Here is a 16366-nt window from a genome sequence, read left to right on the forward strand (position 1 = left end):
CCGGATCCCCTCTCTGCGCTGCTGTCGCTCTCTCGCTGAGCGATCCGCATTCCGGGTTTCTCCGCCCGCCTCGCCGGCCCCGCCCCGCGGCTCCGGTTTCAGCCGCTGCTACAGGGACCCCCAAGATGGAAACGCAGGGGCTGCCTGCCGTGGTGGAGGCGGCCCGGCCCGAGCCCGGCAACCAACAACATGGCGGCAGCGGCTCCGCGGCCGTTGGAGAGGGGGCTTCCTCCTCAGGGCCCGCCCGCCGACCCCCTCAACCTCGGGACTCAGGGGCAGGAGCGGCGGCGGCGGGAGCCTGGGGCCTGGACGTGGCATTCCCGGTGCTACTGCTCCTGGAGGGAAAGAAGCCGCCGGAACCGCCTCAGCAGCAGCAGCAGCCGCCGCCATTGCCGCCTCCTCCCCCTCTTCCTCCGCCGCCCGCCGCTCAGCAGCCTCCGCAGGGACCTTCCGCGAGCAGCGCCTTCGCCCTGCCGCCCACGGGCCCCGGGCAGCCGCACGACAGCGACGCTCTGCTGCTGGTGCTCAACTTGGTGCGGGGCGGAGCCTCCGGAAGCCCCTCGCAGGAACCCGCCAGCACCGCCGCCACAACGACGACGACGCAGCCTCCGCGAGAGGAGAAGCCGGGCGACGGCGGGGGAGAAGGTGCACTCGAGGCCGAGGCTTCTGGGCCCGTGGCTGAGAGGAGCGGACAGGCGGCGGCGGACGACGACGACCCCGACGCCGCCGGCTCCTCGTTCTCGGGCACGCTCACCATCAACAACCAGAGCCTGCTGGTGCGCTTCGAGAACGGGCTGCTCAGCCTCGGCGGGCCCGCGCAGCCGCCTCCGCCTCCCGTGCCGCTTCTTCCTCCTCCCCAGGCGCTGCGCTCCTCAGGCGCTGCCGACGAGGCCTCGGGAGGAGGCCCGTCTCGGACTCCCGCGCCTTATTCTTGCCCCGAGCCCCGCTGCGGAGAGGCCTTTTCCCGCAAGCAGCTGCTGCGACTACACCGCCTGTCCGCGCACGGCGGCGCCGCTGGTGCTGTTACGGCGCAGGATGGCGGAGGAGGAGGAGGAGCGGGAGAAGAAGCGGCGGCGGCGGCGGCGGCGGGCTCCGGGCGGGCGGCGCGGCCCTTCTGCTGCCCGGTCCCCGGCTGCTCTTGGGCCTTCGCCACGGCCTACAAGCTGCGGCGCCACCTCCACTCGCACGACAAGCTGCGGCCTTTCGCCTGCTCGGCGCCCGGCTGCTCGAAGCGCTTCACCACCATCTACAACCTGCGGGCGCACGGCCGGGCCCACGAGCAGGAGGCGACGCATAAGTGCGAGGCGTGCGGGCAGCGCTTCCCCAGCGCCGCCCGCCTCGGCGCTCACCAGCGGAGGAGCCACCTGGAGCCCGACCGGCCTTACCGCTGCGAGTATCCAGGTAAGCAACCGGCAGCTCTAACTCTCCCTCCGCTTATTTTGCAAAGGTCAACAAGTCTCGGCCTTTCGGGCTTGGGTAAGAGCCCCGCCTCAAAATCCGTTTGGACTTGCAGATAGGCAGCACCCCCCGGATTGCTGGCTGCATCCATTGCACATTTAAAGCGCACGAATTCCATCAGAGAATCCTTGGAAACGAGCTTCTAGTCACCAGTTCCAGCACCCTGAACAAACTGCGGTTCCCAGGATTCTTTGGGGAGAAGTCGTGCACTTTAAATGTGCAATGTGGATTTGTTTTGCACAGTGGAAAAAGCGGAAGAGAGTTGAATCCTAATCTCAGTAGCCCCATGCTGTACTAATCTCTTTTTTTTAAAAAAAATACTTTGCCCTGCCCTCTTCATTAGGTGTTTTTGGCACCTTGTGAGATAGACTACAAATAGTGTGATAAGACCCGAAATTACTCTGTGAGTTTTGCAGGTAAGTGAGGGTTTTAATCCAAGCCTGAACATCCACAATGCTGTAGAGTCATTCCATATCAAATGATTCAAATTTTTTTATCTAAAGTCATCCAGTTTTCTTAATATTTTGTACACTTAAAAAAATTAAAATGTTAAATATAAACTTAGTTTTGATCATTCGACAAGTGTACAAAATATTAAGAAAATTGGGTGGCATGAGGTAAAAAAAATTGGATCACTTGATATGGAATGACCCTGTAGTGGGGTTCAATATAAGTGCACTGTAATATTTAGAATTGTGCATAACTTTCAGCATTCTATTCCCAAGAGAGAAGCACAGAAGGCAGACATGAAGGCCTTCATCTGTTTGTTTTCTGCAATTAGTACTGTGAGATAATCTACTTTAGATTAGCTATCATGTACATTGTCTCTGTACATTTGAATGCTCATAATAAACTTTCACCGATTACCATGCTGGAATGCTACAATATTAGATTTGGAGAATAAAGGTTGGTGAAACAACAAGAAAATTTGCACTCCAGTTTAGAAGAAAGGGAAATTGCAGAGTGATGTATAACAATGGCAGTGTGCTAGTGAAAAGGAGATGCAAGAAACTAACTTCAGCTGTGACATTATACTGCAGTACATTGCAGTACTGTATTGGAAATAAACTCAGTCCAGAACAGTTTCCCAGAAAGGCCTTCATAGTTTAATGAGGTACTTACTTACTTACTTAATGGGGTTGTAGGCCACTTTTCAGGCAATCCTCCCCCCCATAGTACTTAGAAATGATATGTCAACATAATATACACAGTAAGATACAACATTAAAACAATTTAAATGATATTATTATTACCACGAACTTTTCTAGATCATGGTAATAATAATAATAATAATAATAATAATAATAATAATAATAATAATAATAATAATAATAATATATTCTAGTAGTTCATGGTGTTTTCCACTAAAGCAGTTTGGTTCTTCCTTCTTTCTCTAGGTTGTGAAAGGACCTTCATAACAGTGAGTGCATTATTTTCTCATAATCGAATCCACTTCAGGGAACAAGAACTGTTCTCCTGCTCCTTCCCCGGCTGCAACAAGCAGTATGACAAAGCCTGCCGACTGAAAATCCACATGAGAAGTCACACAGGTGTGAAGCTAGGGCATTAGTTAAAGTTGGTATGTCATTAATAGATAAACAGATTATGTTGAATTGAAATGTGTCCCTGATTCTTAGATGGAGTTGTGGTACTAAGGAATAAACACAGTTTTGTGTGTGGGTTCCCCTCCCCCAATCTATTTGATTTACTTGAATCCTGGTGGTATTCTGTTGTCCTTGTGTGCACTGCTAGCTTGCTAGCTTGAGTAGCATGTAAACTTCTACTTACGGTAAATAAAACCAGCAAACTTGAGCTTAAGTGAGTGGGAGGTGGAAGCAAATAGAACTTAATGTTTGATTGATAAAAGTAAGATTTATATTTCAGATTTATAGGGAGAGTGTCCTTTAAACAACTGTGCATATCGCTTGCCTGGGGTTAGCAGCATTTTGAGCAATGTAATAATAATAATAATAATAATAATAATAATAATAATTATTATTATTATTATTATTATTATTATTATTATTATTATTATTTATACCCCGCCCATCTGGCCGTCTCTGGGCTTCCCTAGCCACCCTGGGCAGCTTCCAACAGAAAAATAAAACACAATAATCTATTAAACATTAAAAGCCTCCCTGAACAGTAAGCTATATGCATGACTTGCTCTGAATCTCTGGTGTTAAAGAACCAATAGCTATTTAACCCAAGAGAGGAATCAGGCAGAAGGGTCAGTGGATGGGTGAGAATGTTTCTTCTATTTATTTTAAAATTTAATGAACTGGTTTTAGCTAAGGTTCTCAAAGTAGCTCATAAGCTGCACAAAACAGAATAATTAAATCAGTAGTAAACATAAAATTATTAGACTTCCTGAATAACATGTGAGTGTGAGGAGTTGTGGGTTTCTTAAATCAGAAATGTCGTGTAATTGCATTTGGTTTTTTTATTTAAAAAATTTCTTTTGCTTTCCTCCAGGTGAAAGACCTTTCATCTGTGACTTTGAAGGTTGTGGCTGGTCTTTCACTAGCATGTCCAAGCTATTAAGGCACAAAAGGTAAATTACCTGACAGTACATGACCGTTTAGGGGTCCTCAAAGAGCTTGCACTTTAAACTTTTTCATTGGGGAAAATAACAAGTTGGGAGGGTGCGCAAAGGGAAAGAGATGAATACAATAAGATAAATAAGCTTTGCTTCCCATGGGAAAGGCATATGCATTTTATCTGGAAGATTATTTTTGGTGCTGTTGGGCCCCAACCAGCATGGTCCCGCTGGCTGGGGTTGATCTGAGTTGTAGTCTAAAACAGCTGAAGGGTACCAGATTGTGGAATTCTGGTCTAAGTATTCCAAGTACAGTAGAACAATATGCACATGTTCAGCTAAAATGATTAGGAGCCAACCTATAATCATTGATGCCAGTGCCCTTTGTATTTTATATTGAATTTATTTAATTCTTTTTGTAGGAAACATGAAGATGACAGAAGGTTTACATGTTCTGTAGAAGGCTGTGGAAAATCCTTCACAAGAGCTGAACACTTGAAAGGCCATAGTATAACTCATCTTGGCACAAAGCCATTTGAATGTCCAGTAGAAGGTATTATTTGTATATGTGCTCTTGTATGCTTGTGTTTATCTCCTTTGTTCCTAGTCATGCAGAGAGGGTTAAATTAGAGAAGATGGCAGCTGCTCTGTGCATCAGGTTTGAATTGTTGAATTGTACAATGGGGAGAAAAGCACGTTCATAGCACAGCATGGATAGGAGAAACCCTTTCCCCTCCAAAACTACTTTTTAAAAAGGTGTTTTTTTGTTTTGTTCTGGCAGTTTTGAATACCCTACCGTATAAATGCTTGTTTGTGACATTTTAAGGTTTCCACACTAACAGCCTACGTCTGCTGAGAAGTACCGTTAAGTCCTATAGTGGAGCTTATTCTCAAGTACTGTAGTGATTATAGGATTGCAGTCTAAATGGATTTTCCATATTATATTACTTTGTATTATTAACATTTCCACATTTTTTATGACAATACATACAAAAAAATCACGACACAGATAATTTTGTGGAATGGGAATCCTGATAATTGCCTTTGGCATCTAAATGAAAAGAGGATATAAGTTTAAAATGTAAATTAAGGGACAGTATCTAAACTTTGATATCTTATTTCAGGTTGTTGTGCAAAGTTCTCAGCACGTAGTAGTCTGTATATTCACTCCAAAAAACACCTCCAGGATGTGGATTCACTGAAGACACGTTGCCCTGTATCCAGCTGTAATAAATTGTTCACTTCCAAGCATAGTATGAAAACACACATGGTCAAGCAACACAATTTTAGTGCAGGTATGACCCGTTGACTGACTGCTTGGCAATAAGTCTTGGCTGGTATGTGTTATATCTAAAGCATAATATCTTTATTTTTGGTATTGAAACAGTGGTTATTTTAGAAAGCCCAGTAAGTTGTGGTTTCAAATGATTTTCTCCTAAGTCCTTGCCATTTAATTACTATGGGGTGTTGCATCCTTTTAAAAGGTGGGCATTAATTTATAATAGTATTTCCTAACTTATAGCAGGAGCAGTGACTGATACTGGTGTCAACTTGTGGTTTTCTCAGACATTGATCTCATCCTTCCAGACACTTTATGATCAATTCCATATACCGTATATTCCGGCGTATAAGACTGGGCGTATAAGACGACCCCCAACTTTTCCAGTTAAAATATAGAGTTTGGGATATACTCACTGTATAAGAAATACGACCCGGTGTATAAGACGACCCCTGACTTTTGAGAAGATTTTCCTGGGTTAAAAAGTAGTCTTATACGCAGGAATATACTGTAACTAGTGGCTTGTTTGCCACTGAAAATTGCTTTTGTATGATAGAAGCTCTACCTCAGGCATCCCCAAACTTTGGCCCTCCAGATGTTTTGGACTACAATTCCCATCTTCCCCAACCACTGGTTCTGTTAGCTAGGGATCATGGGAGTTGTAGGCCAAAACATCTGGAGGGCCGCAGTTTGGGGATGCCTGCTCTACATGGTTGTGAGAACTGCATGAATTTGTTTCCTATGTGGCTTAGCCAAACTGAGTGGTAAGTAATGGTGCCAGAATCTGGGGGAATGCAGCTTGTACCTCTCAGTCTGCATAACATACAGGAAACTGATTCAAGCCATTCTCATAGTATGTGGCACCCTGACCACATGAAAATGATCCGAAAGGACAGACCAGAATAGTGACAAGCAGAAATAGGGTCCTAGCTAACACTGGCTTCTGCAAAGTGAGGTGGATGTTGGCTGGATGTTAAACAGCAGGATGTTTGGAGGAATGGCAGGGCAGCCAAGTTGGAAGTAGAGGCAGCAGGTGGGTTTCATTGTTGGCCTTTGAGTCCCATGTTCCATGGGCACAGTGGTACTAACATGCTAAATCTTTGTTTCAGATCTCTTAAATCAGATGGAAACTATCGGTTCCCTCACGCCTAGCAGCGAACTTGCCAGTTCAGGACAAAGTGACCTCAGCAATGTGGACCTTGTGTCCCTTTTTTCCAGTGTTTCTGGAAACACCTCTGGAATTTCAACAGACATGGCTCTGATAAACTCTGGAATTCTCACGATAGATGTTGCCTCCGTGGGCTCCACGCTTGGAGGCAATCTTTCTGTTGGTAGCAGTTCTCTTGGTCAGACGGTTGACCCACTGATTTTAGTGGCTAGCAGTGACATTCCACACAGCCTGGACAGCTCTCTTCTGCTGGGAACCACTGCCACAGTTTTACAGCAAAGCACTTTAAATTTGGATGATGTACAGACCGTGAATGCAGAAGCCTTAGGCTCCCTAGCATCGTTGTCCACAAGGAGTTCCAGTCAAGACCTGCATGGTTTGACTTCCAGTAATAACCTGTCAGTCGACACAGCCACTTTAACCCCTTCAAGCAGCCTTGGTGGAAACAATGCATCTGAATTACTGGCTCCAAGTAAAGCAGAGCAAACTTTACTTCCTAGCCTGGATGTTGTGGGACAGCAAGAAGGCAGTAAAGTGGTGACTCAGTTTGTGTTCTCCAACCCTCCAGGAAGTTACAGTGCACAGAAAGAAACTGATCTGAGCACGGTGACTGGCAGCTCCTTTCTGGTATGCAGTAGCTCTCAATAACTGTAGTTTTCATTAGTATCTTAGCTTTGAGGATATTATATTGCCGTATATGAGCCATCCTTTCTACCAGATCAAATGGGTTTGTGGAATGTCTGCCACGAACGAAGTCGTCGTATATTTTGTACAACGTAAGTGGTATAAGTTGTGGTTGCCTGTGAAAGTATTAAACCCAGTTACACATTCTACATCACATTTGAAGGAAAGTTTGCTTTTTCTTTTCCCAGCTGGAGCTTAGTGCTATTAACCTCTCTTCCCAAGTTGTTGTAAGTACTTGAAAGTGAGTGATGGTTGACTTTGGAACTGACTAAATAAAAAGGAGTGCCCCGTTCGCTGCTTACAGAACAAGGAAAATGGACTTCCGTATCTTGAAGAGTTCCTTCTTTTCTGATCCTTGCCTTACATTATTATTATTCTTATCCCACATGCAGCTAAAATAGGGTTTCTGATTGGTAGTTGAATTAAACACTCATGTTACCGTAGTTTGAGGAAGACAGAGGACCATAGTCTTGAGCTGCATTTCCAAAATGGGTTTCGGTGGTAGTCTTCTTAACACAGTACTTCCAATCCCCTGTGAGTCAGATAAATGGGTGACCTCAATATTGCATATCCCTATGCTTGCATCACTATCCCATTAAACTGTTAAGCTGATTAGCATAAAAAAAGTTCAGACCATGCAGGGAGACTTCTAGGGATATATTCAGTGATGTTTGGAAAAGCATATTGTCTGAAATGTGAACCTAAAAATCCTAAGAATCCTGTTGTATTGGTGACATGCATAAACCTTCTTCTCTCATTAGGAGAGTGGTGGGTCTGCAAGAACAGATTATCGAGCCATTCAGCTTGCCAAGAAAAGAAAACAGAAAGAAAATGGGAATGACATAGGTGAGTATATAATTGTTCCAGCACAGGATGCAATTTAGCAAGTGAAATTGTTTTGGAAACGTGTGTGTGCCTGGTACAAGCCATCATAGATTACTAAGGTAGTATCATGGTTAGTTTGGGGCTATTCTAGTGCATAAAGCCTCCCTTCTTAGAAGACTTGCTCAAATTGGGGTAATTTTGCTATGTTCTAGTAGTGGATATGCTCTGCAGCACACATGGATGACAGAACACTGAAGTACGAGGAAATATTGCTTAATGAATCTCTCTGTTTCTTAAATGTTTGCTTTTGTATGAAATGGTAATTGTAAAATACCCTTATCACCCAATCCTGACCATGTTTACTAATCCTCCCTTGGGCATGCACACATTGATTATAATCACACCTGGAGCCAAAGCGCGCCGGTGCGGGGACGTTTTCGCTGGCTGCCTTCCCCAATTCAAGGGGGAGGCAGGCAAGACTCGGCGATGGGGGAACGTCTTCCCCCGTCGCCGCGTCTTCCCGCGCACAGCCGGCATAGAGCGCGGTTTCGGAGGTGTCCGAAGCCGCGTTCCATGTTGGGGGAGGCAGGCAAGACACGGCAGCGGGGGAACGTCTTCCCCCATCGCCGCGTCTTGCCGCGCACAGCCGGCATGGAGTGCGGTTTCGGAGGTGTCCGAAGCCGCGCTCCATGTCGGGGGAGGCAGGCAAGACACGGCAGCGGGGGAACGTCTTCCCCCGTCGCCGCGTCTTGCCGTGCACAGCCGGCATGGAGCGCCGTTTCGGAGGTGCCCGAAGCCGCGCTCCATGTCGGGGGAGGCAGGCAAGACATGGCGGCGGGGGAACGTCTTCCCCCGCCGCCGCTTCTCGCCGGCATGGGGCTTGGCAGAGGTGGGGGAAAGGCGCAGGATCGTTCTGAAGCTTTGTCCGATCCGGCTCTGTCGTTGGCAGCAGCGGCGCTTGCTCTCTTGGCTCGGGGAAGCGCCTGCCTGCCTTCCCCGAGCCAAGAGAACAAGCGCCGCCGCCGCCACCAGTTTCCCCCGAGCCCATAGGAACGCATTAATTGACTTTTAATGCATTCCTATGGGAAATGGTGCCTCGCTAGACGAACTTTTCGTAGGACGAATTGAGTCCTGGAACGAATTAATTTCATCTAGCGAGGCACCACTGTAGTTATTTAGTTCTTTTGTGAGTGAATGGACTGGTGATCCTTCAGAAGCTATAGCTCACTGAAAGGGAGGTAACTTTCTCCAATTTCCCACTGTTGTTCCAGAGGTTCCCTCACTTCTTTTGGAGTATATGGGGGATAGAGACTGGTTCCTCAAAATAGCATTGGAGGAAACCCCTTTTTTCTATGAGGCAGTGTTAGAAACTGAGATATGAAAGCTAGGAGCTAAATGGCACCTTAAACCTAGGTTATATAGGCACTAGAACGGAATGTTTTTTATAACAAGAATACAAGGCTGAAAAAGAAAGAATGCAGCTAAAATACTATTATCATTTTTCACATGATCTAATTCTTTCTGTGCCCACCTCCCTAATATTCTTACGAGGGTCTCTTCTCCAGTCTTCAGAGAGTAACTACAAGTGGGGAGGCAGAAAAAAGTCCTCTTTTCCTTCCACTCTGCAATTTTAATCTTAAATCTTAGGTGCAGTGCTGCACCCAGAGCTTAGAAACTGCTTGCACTAATGAAATTCCCTGTCGCAAAATGCACCCAGAACAATGGGAGTTTTGAACACTGCTATGCGGTACAGGATTCTGTGAGCTGAGTTCCACTAATGGGATAGCAGGATTCAGCTCAGCTCCATGTTTTTATAAGCCATGTGTAGTATTAACTACTAGCTAATTAACTACTTTCTTCAGTGAGAAGCATATATTGTTATATTAAAAGCTTTTTTGAAATACATTATTTAGAAGTACATATGTTCAATTACTTGGAACATGACTTTGTATTACACACATGTCAATTACTTTATTTCAGGAAGCCCTAACTCTGGCATAAGAAAAGGCAAAAGTGATAAAGTTAGTTCTTCTAACCATGGGAATCGGTCATGCAATAGTGTTTTGCCAAATGGAAACCTAACAGTAAGAGATTCCTCTGCTGGTACACAGTTTGTTCAAATCCAGCTACTTCAGGTAAGAATTCACTATCTGACTTCGTTTACACACTTCATTTTTAAATTATGTATTTAGAAATGTACACTGTACATCTACTTTTATGCAACTGGTAATTGGTTCTTAGTGTGCATGATGATCCATTATATAGTTCAGATGCAGCATCCCTGGAGGGTGTTTAGAAAATAACTTGCAAACTATCCTGACTTGTTTTTAGGAGGTAATTTAATTATTGTTTGATTTTATACCAATGTTATATATTTGATGTTAGCCGCCCTGAGCCCAGTCTTGGCCGGGGAAGGCGGGATACAAATAAAAGTTGATGTTGATGATTAAACTCAACCTTTCAAATCCCTTCTCTACCCATCACATGATAACCCCTCCCCTCACTTGTTTCCAGAAAATGAAAACTGTTGAAATATATATGTGTGAAATGGATTGGGAATATGTTAAAACAAAACAGTAAATGGGCAGCAACACATTGAAACAAACAGTTGGTGGTGAAGTCAAGGTGGAGGGGGGAAGATGAACGGGTATACAGTAGACTGGCATGTACCAGGTGAAGTGACCCCTTTGTCTAAAATAAGTGTAACCAATTTGTGAATGGCGATTAATAAAAACAGGTTTGATGTGCATTTGATAAGTCATTTTATAGAAAGTGGTCTTGGAAGAGACAGCTTGAAAGAATTAAAATGCTCACCCTTGATTCGTATTTATAGAGTCTGATAGAGGCTTACAGCCTAATCCTACTATGCTTTTCCTAGTATGCAAATCCCATTTAATTCAGTTGGGGTACCTACTGAAGTATGTCAGCTGTATCCAGTTGGTGTCCGATGACAGAAGGTTCTTTGATCCAGCTGAGCCTCCAGTCAGCATAAAGCAGGCATCCCCAAACTTCGGTCCTCCAGATGTTTTGGACTACAATTCCCATCTTCCCCGACCACTGGTTCTGCTAGCTAGGGATCATGGGAGTTGTAGGCCAAAACATCTGGAGGGCCGCAGTTTGGGGATGCCTGGCATAAAGGGTAACAGGGCCATCTTCAGTGGTTCTTTCTCCCCCTGTAGCCCTCTTGTCTCCCCCATACTGTGCTTAGGGGGGTTGGGCCCTTTGGAACAGCATAAGAAGTGGTGGTATAGGGAGGGGGAGGTACCTGAAGATTTCCTTAATCCTTGTTCTGCTGTCTGAAAGCTCCACTGGGTCAAAAAGCCTTCCTTTAGCAAAGGAATACTTTTTAGATCAGTACATGGTTGTATAAAGTATTCTCTTGTTTTTGGATTTAGTATATGCAGAGGATGGTGTCCATGGAACAATAAGCTAGATGAATATTACCTTTTAATAACTGTCTGCTTATAGTGAATAAAGTAACTCAAGTACAGTGGTATCTTGGAAGTCGAACGGAATCCATTCTGGAAATCTGTTTGAATCCCAAAACGTCCGGAAACCAAGGTGTGACTTCCAGTTGGCTGCAGGAAGCTCCTGCAGACGTTCAGGTTGCAAAGAACATTTGCAAACCGGAGCACTCACTTTTGAGTTTGTGCCGTTTGGGAGCCAAAACATTTGAGTCGCAAGGTGTTCGTCAACCAAGGTATGACTGTAAATAGTTTCCAGGCCATAATTGGGTGGCAGCATGATTTATATATTTACATATTTCATTAAAATAATTAAGATTTCTACTTTCAGGATGGAGAGCCTTAAAAATGCATAGATAATTAGACATGTTGCCACTTTCAAATATTTCCATGTGTTGTAGCAGAAGACTAGGTTGTCATTGGGATTTTTCTGTGGCTAGAAACTGATCTTGTCTCCTTTCTCTTTAGGATGATTCCCCAGGAGAGGGAGATTTGCCATTTCAGCTCAGTTCTCAGTCTTCTTCTTCACATTCTCAGCTGACAGTAGACTTGCCTGTTCATATCCTTCAGGTACAACCCCTTTGTGTTTTAAAGTGAGACACCAACACAAATTCCGGTTGCCCTGCGTGATACAAATTGACAGCTGCCATAAGTTTTTAAAAGATGCCTTTTCTGAATGCTTTTTTTGCTTGTTTAAAATTGGATGGATAAATGGTAAAAGACCAAAAGCAGGCTGTAGAAGAGTATGATTTTTTTAAAATCATCCAGTGTGTGTGATCTTCCCAGAGATGGAATTTGGAAGCTTATTAAATTAGCCATATATATCTGTGAACCTTGGAAATTGGAATGCCTATGTCACTGTGTGAATTTTTTTATTCTGCTTTCGTACAGGAGCCACACAACTCTACCGAAGAGGATGCCAGTTCTGATAATTCTCAGTTTACAGGAAGCACCATTAATCTACAAGACCTTGAATGATTGTGCTGCGGACAGAAACATTCAAGTACAGTATCTTGAGAAACAGAAGCTTGTTCCTACTTCTGAAGGAAAAAATAGGAGTGGGCACACATCAGTGCTACTTTTTGGCTTACTTGATGGTTATCGTGCAATGGAAACCTGTTCAGTAAATTTTATTTGATAAGGCTTTGGAGATCTTGGTATGTTCTGTCTTGTGGTCAGAAAAATGTGATTATGGAAGCATTATTTAGATTATGCAGTGGATGTTTTGAAACCCTATCTTAGAATGGACATGCTGTGATTATACTTCTGCAGTATCAACAGTTACACTTGGCAGTGTAAAACCCATACACATAATGAGTGTCCCTAGTTGAATATTGGACTTGAGTGGAGGAAGAGCAGTTAAGGCCATTGAAGTGTTTATTATCGAACTGTTAACATTGAATACAATTTTAAGGAAATAATTGTAGAATGATAATACAGTTCTTGGGAGTAGCAGAAGTTGGACCATATAGTTCCTTGCTCCTTCCATCCCTGATATGGTGCAGTATACACTTTCTACCTTTGAGGAGGCTGCCTAGCAGATACTCATTCTTACCCCTTGAATATGCTTACAGTAATACAAAACAGTATTGCCAATTCCTGTGAAGTTGCCACTTTCATTATGTATAGCCCAGTCCCATGCATGTTTTCTTGGAAATAAATTTATTCCCAAGTTAATGTGCATACGATTGCACTCTTGGTCCATGTTGCCATTTACTTGAGCAAAGAGCTTCCAGCTAGTGTCATAGGATGTGAGATGCAGGTGAGTTACTGACCCAGAAGGAAAGTGCATATTTAATTTACATAGGAGCCTGCCTTTTTTACTTTAGTTGATAGGAAAATAGTTCTGTAGACTTTTAAAAAGGAAATGTCAAGATTTCAGTTGAGCATAGAATATAACACCTTGGTGTTCAACAACAAACATTCAGGCTGGAATTTTACACATACCTTTCATGATGTGCCACAAGGCTGTAAAATTATATATATCTATATATAGGACTTTGTTAAAAAGCAGCGTGTGTATGTATGAATTTTTATTCCTGCAGTGTGAGCGTGCATATGCAGTTCTATTTTTTACAAAGTATGATATCCTGCAGATGAACACTTGTGATCTGACCTTGCATATATTTATTTGAAGTCATGGGATGCACTAATAAGAAGGTAGCTAGCTGAAAAGCATGAGTGGTGGTGATAAGAAAGAGTTCCCCAGACTGGACCCTTCTCCAGGCCTATATGCCTCTGAAGCCCATACACAATTTGGAATGGACTAATTCTGCAGCCACCCAGACTTACCTGGCAGCAGTGGCAATGAGGTGAGCTGGTCCAAGGGCCTCTGATGGTAGCATTCTGGATACCAAGATTTCTTTCATCTTTTCAGAAGATTTTCCTGGTACATCCCTAATGCCTGGAGATGTGTTGCTTGAACCTATTATTGCTCCATAGCATGTAATCAAGAGCACAACATGACTAGAATGGCCCTGGAAATGATTTTTTGGTATTATTGGACCATGCATCGCTTCTTCCATAAGCTCATTCCAAATTAAGATTAAGTAATTGGAAATGTACTGATTCCTGTGCCTTTTTACTTCCCCTCCCTGAAATTTTTAAGGCATTTTTATACTGATTATACATCACTTCAGATTTAATTTATGGGTATTTAAAAAAAAATATTCTTAACTAGCTTATTTCTTAATTGCCAGTGGTATAACTTACCTGATTACTGCCTTTCCCTGTCATACTAAGTTCACTAAATGAAGAACTATAGTTAATTTTTGCTTCCTTTAGATCTGGATGGGGAACCATGGGGCCAAATACTGCCCTGCCCGCCTGCTTCTTTCTCTGGCCCTTGGGACTGGCTCCAGGCCACATTCCTCACCAGCCCCCCCCCCTTGAGTCTTTGCATGGCTGGAATGTATCCTTGAACCGTGACAATGCCTCTTGTTTGCCTGGGTGGATGATCGAGAGGAGCAGGTTGTATTCAGCTAAGAGTTACTCCAAGAAGCAGCACTGACATTGATAACCTTAAGTCACGTCATGTCTATTTTCAGTGGATCTGCTATGAGTACTCATAGTGTGTGGAAACTGGCTTACTGTACAAAGGTGAAATGAATATTAATCCCCCCACCAACTTTTGCCTCTGACTCCACTCAAGGCTGGCAGGTGGCGCTTAGCAGCCTGCCCAGAAGAGACTATGGTTTTCCACCACTGCCTTAGATGAACTGAGTGAAGAAACTGCTAACTCATTCAACCTTCCTTTATTTCACTAAAGTTCAGTTTAAGAGAAACTAAGACTCTGTGAGTGGTCTGCAAATGTATGACTTTGCTTAAAAGAGCATTGGAGGCTCCCCCCCCAAAAAAAATGTCAGCTCAAATTCTTTATTCTGTGGGGTTGGTTCATACACTTCATTTTGGCAGTGATCCTCAGAGGTAACTTGGGCTGCTCTGTGATGAGGCCTTTTCATCTCCTGTTCTTTCTACTCCCTCATCCCTTTCTTGAGCAAGAAGAAATCCTCTACAGCTTTTTACATAGAGTGCCTGGTAAGCAGTCACCTTGGATGTAGGGAGGGGTGGGGACAGCACACACATTCATTTACTGCTGAAAGGATCACAGCCTAGGTAAGGGTATGAACTGGGCCCATCAAAACGTGGTGCTTCTATTTTGCAGAGTTATGAAAAAGTCACATGTGGGTTGTTTTTTCCCTGAGACTTGTAAACATGTCTACTTTTTAAAAAATCATTTACTGTACTTGGCTTTGTAAATTCCTACAATGGAATTTGTAGTAAACATTGAAGGGTAAGGGCTTAAAGGTCAACATCAGATTTATTCTGCCTAAGTCCATTGCTGGCATTGGACATCTAAAGAATTGGTGAGACAAAGGGACTAATAAAAAATCCTAATGTCCAGTTTCTCCATTTCAGTTGTTTTTTGTTGTTTCCAATCAGGATGCTGCTGCTTAACTGCAAGAGAAGCAAAGTTGTAAACACCTTTCTAATTTTGGAGACTTGAAATCTCTGAATAGCAGAAATCCTTTCATTTTTGTATCTCCAGGGCTCAAGACTGAAATCAAAGCATCGGACTGCTTGCTCTTGCTCACCATGGTGGCCTGTTAGATTTTTTAAAAGCAGCTTTATTTACAAAAAGGCAAAACTGAATTGTCCAACTAAAAGCAGTGTACAAGCTGACTTGTAATCTGTCCTGGATTACTGGGGGCTGTACATGTAACCAGAATGAGGAAATGGGATTAAAGTAGTGAACAAATTATTGATAAAGTGTACTAACTACCAAAAAATTTCTCCACCATTTCTTACGGTTTCGGGGCTGTTAAGTAAAGTAGTAGAGTAGCTCTTCCTTTTCCTTGTCTATAAGTCCTTGGTCCTCATCTTCCTTCTCTTTGTAGGCAGGAGGCTCAGACCGGAATACCAACCTTCTGCCAGACTAAAAGACACATTAAAGACAGGCATTAGTAATTTTCATGTGTGGTGTGCAAATTGCGATATTTAAAACTACTGTATACCGAACTCATAAGCTCTAAGTGTACTTTTTTTTAAAAAAAGCACATTTAAAAAGTACAAATGCAAAAGAAGAGCCAACTGCAGTATTTGGTTTTTCTTTGCAGAAGAAAAAGATGAACCACCACTAGTGTGGTTTCTTCTTAATGGTTCTCTGAAGGCAGAAACGCGAAAGGGCTAACGCATGTAGCTGCTCTAGAAAGGATGCACAACTGCAACTTTATCCTTGGGGTGGCTAACCTGTGGCCCTGCAAATGTTGGTGGACTCCAACTCCTACCAGCTCTAGCTCGTATGATGAACGGGCAGGGATGATGTGAGTTGGAGTCCAGCAACATCTGTAGGATGCTGCATTGTCTTAATTCTACGTTCCCCTCTCCCAGAGTATGTGGTGCTACTCCCTCCTAACTACCCAATAACCCTCTCTAGAATGGTTCATTAT

At 43.7% G+C, this 16366-nt stretch overlaps 2 protein-coding genes across 5 annotated transcripts in view; one reads left to right on the top strand and one right to left on the bottom strand.

Annotated features, from left to right (window-relative positions):
* The first annotated feature begins 125 nt into the window (after positions 1-125).
* Positions 126-15960, top strand: ZXDC (ZXD family zinc finger C). Of its 2 annotated transcripts, XM_060271394.1 has the most exons (10): positions 126-1401; positions 2856-3008; positions 3934-4012; positions 4420-4550; positions 5122-5292; positions 6386-7071; positions 7890-7974; positions 9934-10088; positions 11886-11987; positions 12309-15960. In XM_060271394.1, exons 1-10 carry the CDS (start codon positions 126-128, stop codon positions 12393-12395), a joined length of 2925 nt encoding a protein of 974 aa, XP_060127377.1. In that variant the 3' UTR covers positions 12396-15960. The 2 variants fall into 2 exon arrangements, 1 of the variants encoding a protein (XP_060127377.1); XR_009557096.1 differs by lacking the exons at positions 11886-11987; positions 12309-15960 and having other exon boundaries at positions 6386-7220; positions 9934-9986.
* CFAP100 (cilia and flagella associated protein 100) overlaps positions 15524-16366 on the bottom strand; it is a 25299-nt gene continuing 24456 nt past the window's right edge. For all 3 annotated transcript variants that reach the window (XM_035106495.2, XM_060271397.1, XM_060271396.1), the window contains one exon: positions 15524-15852. In XM_035106495.2, coding sequence (XP_034962386.2) covers positions 15739-15852 — 114 coding nt within the window. In that variant the 3' untranslated portion in view covers positions 15524-15738. The remainder of the gene's footprint in view (positions 15853-16366) is intronic.

The sequence above is a fragment of the Zootoca vivipara genome, chromosome 2 (genome assembly GCF_963506605.1).
Source record: "Zootoca vivipara chromosome 2, rZooViv1.1, whole genome shotgun sequence".
NCBI lineage: Eukaryota > Metazoa > Chordata > Lepidosauria > Squamata > Lacertidae > Zootoca > Zootoca vivipara.